General features: G+C 40.6%; 2 protein-coding genes across 2 annotated transcripts; both read right to left on the reverse strand.

The window, feature by feature from the left end:
- Nucleotides 1-2,196: 2,196 nt before the first annotated feature.
- LOC113352292 lies at nt 2,197-2,559 on the reverse strand. Its single transcript, XM_026596131.1, has one exon. The coding sequence runs from the start codon at nt 2,557-2,559 to the stop codon at nt 2,197-2,199; it is 363 nt and encodes a 120-aa protein (XP_026451916.1).
- A 651-nt stretch (nt 2,560-3,210) lies between these two features.
- LOC113352293 lies at nt 3,211-3,714 on the reverse strand. The gene has a single exon (XM_026596132.1). The coding sequence runs from the start codon at nt 3,712-3,714 to the stop codon at nt 3,211-3,213; it is 504 nt and encodes a 167-aa protein (XP_026451917.1).
- Nucleotides 3,715-9,488: the final 5,774 nt, after the last annotated feature.

Consider the following 9,488-nt stretch of genomic DNA (forward strand, 5'->3'; position numbering starts at 1 on the left):
CTAGGTATTTTGGATGCTAGGGTTTGGACCATGGCCATGTACGCAGAAAGGTTCTCGTCGTAGATATTGTATTCCAGTCCTATTTGTCGTATGAGCAGCTGCGAATCACTTTTCAGACGTACATCGGTTATACCCATTTTTATTATCAAACGAAGAGCATGTACCATGGCTTCCTATTCAACGATGTTGTTGGTATGCCCCTTAAACTCCAATCTTCGCGCATGCACGATCCTTTCTCCAGTAGGGGTGGTGATCACGATGCCTATGCCCGCACCTTCCCTATTTCTTGATCCGTCGACGAAGACCTCCCATCGCCTTTGGTTTGATGGTTCGAGAACATCGACTGGGTCTTTCCCATCGTCAGTTTCTGGAATGCCCCTTACTACCTCATCATTGTCTAGGGGTAAATCTGCTAGAAAATCTGCCAGGACTTGCGATTTTTGGGAATGTTGGATCTCATGAATTATGTTGAATTGATCAAGATGAATGTTCTATTTTTCTATCCTTCCTACTTTCCCAGCGCTTTTGAGAACGGCCTCCAGCGGTGCTCTGCACGGAACACGAATGTAGTGAGTCAAGAAGTAAGTTCTTAGCTTTGGGTCGCCCATACTAGTGCCAAGATGAGCTGCTCGATCTTTGTATAGTTTCTTTCTGTCGTGTTGAGAGTCTTGTTGACGTAATAAATTGGTTGTTCTATCTTCGTGTTCGTCTTGACCAATACTGCACTGACCGCATCTTCCGTTGCTGCTATGTAGAGGGCCAATACCTCATCGGGATCGGGCTTCTGTAGGATCGGGATCGTAGCTAGATATTTTTTGATCTTATGGAACGCCTCTTCGCATTCTGCGGTCAATTTAAACTTGGTCCCTTTTTTGAGGATATTGAAAAAGTGTTTGCACTTATCCGATGACCTGGCGATGAATCTACCTAGAGCCGCTAATGATCCATTGAGTTTTTGGACTTCTTTCAGGTTCTTAGGGGATGACATCTCTACGATGGACTGGATCTTGGCGGGGTCTACTTCGATGCCCCTCTGCGATACTAGATATCCGAGGAAGTTTCCTGAGGTGACGCCGAATGTGCATTTTTCCGGATTTACTTTCATGTTGTGCTTCCTCATTGCTTCAAAGATATCCCTCAGGTCTTGATGGTGGTCCTTGCGCAGCTTACTTTTCACGAGCATGTCATCTACATAGACTTCTAAGGTGTTCCTAATCCATGGTTTGAAGATAGCATCAACCATTCTCTAGTATGTTGCCCCTGCATTTCTAAGTCCGAAAAGAATCCTTGTGTAACAGTAGAGGTCGTGCGGGGTGTAGAATGATGTATGTTGTTGATCTTCTTCCGCCAGGGCTACTTGGTTTTAGCCAGAATATCCATCCATGAATGATAGTTCTTCGTATCCTTCGACAGCTTCCACCAGTTGATCAATTCTTGGGAGCGGGTAGCTATCCTTTGGTCATGCCTTATTGAGGTTTGTGAAATCAATGAATATCGTTACTCCTCCGTTCTTCTTTTGCACGATGACCATGTTTGATATCCATGTTGGATATTTGACTTCCTTGATGAACCCTACTTCTAACAACTTGCGGAGCTCCTTTTCGATTGCTTGATGATATTCTGGTGCTACCTTCTGTACTTTCTGTCTGAAGGGTTTGGTGCCTGGATTTGTACGAAGCTCGTGCTGGATTATCTTCGGTTCGATCCCAGGAATGTCTCCTAACTTCCACGCGAAGATGTCTGCGTATTCTATGAGTAGCTTGGTTAAATATAACTCTCTTTATTTGTCCATTAAAGTCCCTATCTTGATCATCTTCGGGTTTTCTTTGGTCCCTATATTGATCTCCTTCGCGGGTTCTACGTATGTGAACGTAGGCTTTGGTTCCCCTAGGAGAGGGACATCCTTTAATTGTTATTTGGTAGGCTCTTCAGCCCCTTTAGCCGTTGAGGTACTTGCCTCAGCATTTAGAATGATTTTTTCTTCGTCAGACTTTTTCCAGAGATTTCTTCAAGATAAAGATCAATTGCTTTTCCCTTGGCAGCCTCTTTGTTTCTGTTTCTTCGGGATTTCCGCTGCTCATCTTGTTCATTATTGAGCTGATTTTGGAGAGCCTGACATTCTCGAGCGGTGACCTAATCTCCTTTTATTTCCATTACCCCTTCGGGCGTTGGAAATCTAAGGTACTGATGATAGGTTCATGCCACTCCTTTGAGCTTGTGTACCCATCTTCGACCAATGATGGAGTTGTAGGGGGAGGGAGCGTCTACTACACTGAATCGAGTGTCAACCTTCACTGGTTCTGCGTCTACTTGCAACACGATGTCTCCTAAGGGCTTTGTAGGTGCCCCGTTGAACTCGTAGATGGTATAATACGAAGACATCAGTTGTTCGTCATTGAGACCCATTCCTTTGAACGTGTCGTAGAACAGAACATTAACCGAACTCCCTCCATCGATGAGGATCTTCTTGATATTGCATCCTGTCACTGGTAACGTGAGTACCAAAGGATCATTGTGATCTTCTATATCTTCCTCGATGTCCTCAGTGTAGAAAGTCATCGGTGCATTCATCCATTGCTCGTGTTAGTCCACTTCTACGACATCGATTTTGTACATCTCGCAGTAGTCCTCAAATTGCTTTCTTAGCCTTTTCCCTATCTGGGCCGTCAATGAGGGTCATGTAGCTTCGGATCATGAGATGGTATTGAGCGTTCGGTTTCTCTCGGGTAGTTGAACTTTCTTGCTTCATTTAGCCCTATCTTCAGTGTCTGACTTCTGTATGTACTGCTTGAGGTCACCTGCGTCAATCAGCTTTTGGATCATTATTTTGAGATTCTTGCATTTCTCGATCTGGTGCCCGTGGAACCGGTGATACTCGCAGTAATCTCTTGACTTCTCGGATCTTGGGGGATGCTTTCCTTTGGACCATGGCCACTCCAGGTTCTCTCGATCCTTGATCTCTCTTAGGTTGCGGGTATAGTTTGTGTTCAGCTTCGTGTAGACTTGGTCTTCGAATTTCCGGTCATCACGTCGACGATCATCCCTTCTTCCTCTCCTATATTCGTTAGGTCGTTCAGTTGAGACGCCCCTCTTTGATCCGCTGGCTTGCTCCACTGAATGAGTCCGATGAGATCTTTGAGTCTGGGCCCTGGGATTTTCCCGTTGGATTTCTTCTAGCCTGGCGTGCTTTTAGATGATTACTCGAAGGTCTCATTCGGTCGTCGGAACACTTCCATGAATCTCTACAAATAGCGTGTTCATCCTGTCTAACCCCCACTTGTAGCAGTTAATGCTGACCACCAGATCTACATTCCCTATTGCCTGGAAAATCTTGTGCCACCTGTCAGTATATTCCCTGGTTGTCTCTTTGTAATTGATTGCTAATGAGAATAACTTGTCCATTCCTGCGTTAACAACCTTGTTGTACATGTATGTTCCTAAGAACTTCTCAATAAGCTGATCATAGGAATCGATGGAGTTTGGTGGAAGGTTATCGAACCAAGAAAGGTCTGATCCTTTCAAACTTGAAGGGAAGTATCTGCAGAGAATTGCGTCATCTTGATCCCATCGTGTCAGCATGCGATTGTAATACCGAAGATGGGCTGCAGGATCGCTGGATTCATCGTAACACTCAAATGCTGGGATGGAACACTTCTGAGGAATGAGAGCTCTAGTAAGATGTGGAACCAATGGGGTGGTGTTGGCTTCTTTCATCACCTCTTCTAGTCTTCATCCCCCTTGTCTTGCTTTCAGTTGCTTGATTTCTGCCATCATTTCATCACGGAGGTCCTCCATTGCACGCTGGTGGTCTTCTCGGACTGCTGATCGCTCTGATCTTCGGTTCTCACTGTCATAATAGTCTAAATTCTCTGGCACGTAATCTGGGTCGGATGATCTATTTCCTCTAGTTGCTCCTCGGTTCAATGGCTCGGGATTTGTGACGACGATCCTTCGGTCATGGTTCGGTTCTGGTGCTTTAGAATTTGCTTCATCGTGCTGATGCGCTGCTCCAATGCTTTGGGAAATCTTGTCCTTGAGCTCCTGATTTTCTCGATCTAATAATGCCACAACTTCTGCATATGTCTCTGGTTCTTCTTTAATTCTTCGAGCTCTGCTATCAGCTGGGGGGAATCATTCGATCCTTGGTTCGGAGTTCCGACCCGCCCTTGCCTCCCAATGGCCATAGTGTGATCTTCATCAACTGTTTGGATTAAGGGATGGGGTGGGTCGTAATTCAGCAACTGCAATTCCACATGTGGAAGCGTCGGTTGTGTGGTTGGTAGAGCCTGGTTATGATCGTTCGTTGGTGGCATCCCAAGGGATGGCTGCTGCATCGTTGATTCTGCAAATCCTTCTTGTTGTTGGTGAGTGCGGGAAGCTGCGGCGGCCTTTGCTGCTTCAGCTTTGGCTGTCATAGCCTTGAGTGATGCGGCTGCTGCAACGTTGACATCTAGGGGTGAGGTGATTTTCATTGTATCTGGCTTCTGGTTTGGCACCTTTGTCTTTTCACCCTTTTTCTTATTTTGTGTCATAACTGGTGTCGTCCTTGGTGTTTCTTTGGACGATGCCTTGGTTTTTCCCACATCCTTCGTTTTTTCCATCTTCGATCCCTTTGTCTGCACAGGTAAAAAATCATCGAAAATCCAATATCCATGCGGGTCCTGTTAGTAAAGTTAACTCAAGTGTGAAGGCCATAAGCATAACTTCACCCAAAATCTTTAGAGGGATCGTGAAAGGAGAAAAATTTGAAAGGGCAGATCTAATAATTATAAACATAGATTTATTCTCGGGTCTGAAAAATATTTTTAATGGAAGTGCAAATCGAGCGGTTTTAAGTATGAAAACGTGAAAAATTCTAAGAAAAGCACCGATCTTTAATTTTTAAACATGGAATGTGTGCGACATTCTAAGGAAAGCATAGATCCATAAGTTTTGAATTCGGGAAACATGGAAAAATCTAGAAAATGCATAGATCTGTGAGCTTTAAGCTTGTAAAACAAGGATAACTTCTAAGAAAAGTATAAATCTATAAGTGTTACTTAAATCTAGAGATAATAAATTTTAATCATGTGAAGAAAATTGCTTTTGAAAGAACGATTTCGATTGTCAGCTCAAATCCGAACGATATTATTTAATTAATAGCACGGGGAGCCAAAAATGGGTAATATCACAGGATAAGATAAATCTTTCACCGGGACAGAGTCCCTGTTTCTAGCGCCACATTGTGAACACAGAAATAACGGCGGTATTTTCGTGTTCACAGACAATATTCGCATTACATATAAAATCATTATAGGGAGTAACGTAAACGTAAAAGGATGTAAATATGATAACTCATCGACTCAGAGCCCTTGGGCTCGTCCTTGTTTAGTCAGGGAGAGTAATTTAGTTGCTCTCACAATCACGATGCATAATAATCAAAGCATTATAAGTAAAACCGAAGGTAAAGTACTGAATGTAAATAAGACAATGATTTACGTGGTTCAGCACTAAGGCCTACATCCACGGGGGTTTTGTGTTTCACTATGTATTTAAGAATTACAAAGACAGTCAAATGACTTTGTGTGAACGACGAAGCTAAGGGGGAAATGGAACTCATACTTACTCTTCCTATTTCTCTCTCCTCTAATCACTAAGATTCGTTCGACCCCTTTTCACTCAGTGGAGAGGGGTATTTATAGGGATAAGACGTGGGGTCCATTATCAGAGACAGTTGCAACCTTATCTTCTTGATCTTTGTGCTAATCCCGCTGATGTCTTCGTTCTCAACATAAGACACTTTACGGAGCCTCACAGTAATACATAAAATATGGATCAGGGAAGATCAATTACTGCGGAATACACAAGGATTTATTCTATTTTCCATCACTATTCGCATAACGACATTCAATAGACATAATCCTTGAAAACAAAAGATTTTAACCTATCTTCCACCAATAATTGACATAATAGGCTTAACTTTTGTATTTGTCAAAATTCTATTCATTCTTTTATCAATACATGCATATCGACATAAGAAAGACTTTACTTTTGACAAGATATGGGATAGTCAAGTTCACGGACGCAAACACACATATCCCATAACAATATTGCAATATATAAAACCATAAAGATTAATACTGCAAAATTCATCTTCCAAACAAATTTATAATTTAAACCAATAAATCTAAAACATGAAGATGAAAACGTTGGACATAGCTATGTGTAAATCACAATAATGGCTATTCCAAACACTAGTTATTCTTCAAATAAAAACAAGAAAATAGAAGATTTACTAGGAAAACAAAAAACAATTCAAAAACAAAGCAACTCCTATGCCAAAACCAGACATGAACAGAAGTCAAACAGACGGTTCTGGATCCTCATGAGTCTTGAGGTTTTCGAGCTTGTGAACGACATCATCCTCTGCATATTTGGAGAGAAAATCCTTATTGGGAAGTTCTTTAACACGGGTCTTCATGAGAACAAGGTCAGAACTAACCTTTTTCAACTCAGTTCTTACCACATCAAGACACTTCATTGTATCAACAAGTTGTTGCTTTGCATTCTCAAAGTTCTTTAGGAAGTCAAGAACTATATCTGACGAAATCTCTTCAACCTCCTCTGTATCCGAATAGGAATCAGGAGATTGAGGAAAAGATCCTTCAACTTAAACAAAGGTTCTCTTCTCTTTATCGAATTTGAAATATACCGCATTATCCATAAAGTCTTCAGGTAAATCCCAAGAGCATGAAGAAGAAGTCATTGATAAAAAAAAGCCTAGAGTGAAAAGTCCAGCTCATTAGGATAGGTATATAAATAAGATTCGAGAGACTTAGGGTTCACAAAATTGGTCTGTGAGAGACCTCAAAACCGTTTGTGTACCCGTAAGAGGATGGTTCACAAAGCCTGCATGGAAAGAGTCCATGCTTTTTAGATTTCAAAACCAATTTTGAAAGCACAAAATAAACTAATAACAAGAAAGAGAAAAACAGAAATACTCATGTAAAAGTGTTTGACTAATTATCCATCTAAGAACGATAAGTAATTAGCTAGATAATCAAAGGCACTTTGCAGGGAGTGTACCTTTTCAATTCTCACACAACAAGGATTTTTGTAGGTGAGATATCAACCTTGTGATTAATTTACACAAGTATGAGCCATTGGCTCATTAAATGGACATTGCTTTTGGTTGTATTTTTCCTTACGAAATGTTGGATAAAAACCATTATGATGTGAAAGGTAAGCATAAAATTCATCCTTACAAATACATGACTCAAAGAGTTGATTCTTACCTGAAGAAAGTCGGCTTCTTCCTGATACCTTGCTCACATCAAATGTATTATTAACTCCCCTTTTGAAGCTGGAACGATTCTGATCTTCTCTCAGATTGTTAAGACATCTTTTCTGAGTCAGAACATTTAAGGAACTCATAGAACTGACTTTCCTGGTGGGATACACAGGATGAGTACTGAAACCAATTGGTTTAGACATACGAACGTCAGTTATTCCTTTGAATATTGCGTCAAAGGTGGGTTGGAGATGAACAAGGGAATTTTTACTCAACCTAGAGTTTCTCGTTTGCGTAACCTGTCCACTTGAGTCACAAAAGGGACATACTTTCTGCATGTTAGAAAGTACTATCTTAACATTCTGTGGAGATTTCCTTCCTTCATGTAATGTGTACCATTTTTGACAAGGGGGTATAGGCACATCTTTTCCACAAGAAAAAGAACTTGACTTTTTTCTTGGATATTCCTCAGTCACAGTTGTGGATGATGAAGATGGTCTAGAGAACTTCCTGAAACATCCTTGAATTGAGAGCTTGTTCAAGCGATGTTTGATTTCCAATATATCTCTTTCAAGACAAGACTTAAGAAAAAGCAGAGCTTTATAGTTTTTGGAGTTGTAGTCTCTTATTTCCCCAAGAAGAATTTCGACATGTTGTTTCAACTGATCAGCTTGAACTTTAACAAAACTTATCATCAGTTCACTCTCTTTAGCTATTTCCCGTTCATTTAGAGAGAAACACTCTTTTGAAGGGTAATCGTGATAACACATGTCGGAGCCTGTCTGTCTTGTTGGAACACGTGGTTCGTCTATATTCGAGATTGAAGAATCTTTATCTTTTATAGAATTATACAAGACAGAGCCTTTATTTCTGGTGACGCGTTTATCAGAGATACTATCGTCCATCCTCAGATCGCTACAAACACAGACTTGTAAGGTCTTGAACGTGTTTTCCTGCTCTGATACCAATTGAAAAAGTGGGGGTACAACAACCACACCAGTTATTTCGCTTAGCAATATGTATGGACAAACTCCATTATACTTTCTAGAGAATCAACTATACAGTCAGACTCAATCTAGATAAAAAGTATATCAAAGAGTTTATATCTCAATCTCTCGATTTGATATATACTTAAGCAAATAGAAATCTGCGAGTCTTTATCAAAGAGAGATAACTTGGATGGTACCAAAGACCAATATCCAAGTGTCAATCAATTTAAATCAACAACCAAAAGGTCGGATATTCTAATTGATTGAACAACACACAACCTGTGATATTTCAATTATATAAGCAAATATAATGCGGAAAAGAAATAACACAGACACCGCAAATGCAGAAAAACCCCGGAACCTAGTCCAGATTGAAAACACACTGTATTAAGCCGCTACAAACACTAGCCTACTCCAAACTAACTTCGGTCTGGACTGTAGTTGAACCCCAATCAATCTCACACTGATCCAAGGTACAGTTATGCTCCTACATCTCTGATCCCAGCAGGATGCTACGTACTTGATTCCCTTGGCTGATCTCACCCACAACTAAGAGTTGCTACGACCCAAAGTCGAAGACTTTAATAAACAAATATGTATCACACAGAAAATTCTACGGTAATAGATAAATACGTCTCTCACGAATATACCTACGAGTTTTTTCCGTATTTTGATAAATCAAAGTGAACAGGAACCAATTGATAAACCGGACTTATATCCCCGAAGAACAGTCTAGTATTATCAATCACCTCACAACAATCCTAATCGACGCAGCGAAAAAAGATATTGTGGAATCACAAACGATGTGGTTACTTTTCTATCTTGCCTATCGGAGATATAAATCTCGAGCCAATTATTACAATCGTACTCGTAACGATAGAAGATGCAAGATCAGACCATACAACTACAAGAAAAGTAGTATCGGTCTGGCTTCACAATCCCAATGAAGTCGTTAACCTGGTTTTAGAAGAAGAAACCAAAGGCTAAAGGAGAATCGACTCTAGCTATGCAACTAGTATCACACGTAAGGTTTGGGGATTATTTTTCCCAGTTGCTAGAGTTCTCCTTTATATAGTCTTTCAAATCAGGATTTGCAATCAATGTTAGATTGGTAACAAAGCATTCAATATTCACCGTTAGATGAAAACCTGATTAGATTCAAGCTAATATTTCTCAACCGTTGGATGGAAAACTTAGCTTGTTACACACAAATGAAATGTCCAATTTTG

Source organism: Papaver somniferum, chromosome 2 (assembly GCF_003573695.1).
Source record: "Papaver somniferum cultivar HN1 chromosome 2, ASM357369v1, whole genome shotgun sequence".
Taxonomy (NCBI): domain Eukaryota; kingdom Viridiplantae; phylum Streptophyta; class Magnoliopsida; order Ranunculales; family Papaveraceae; genus Papaver; species Papaver somniferum.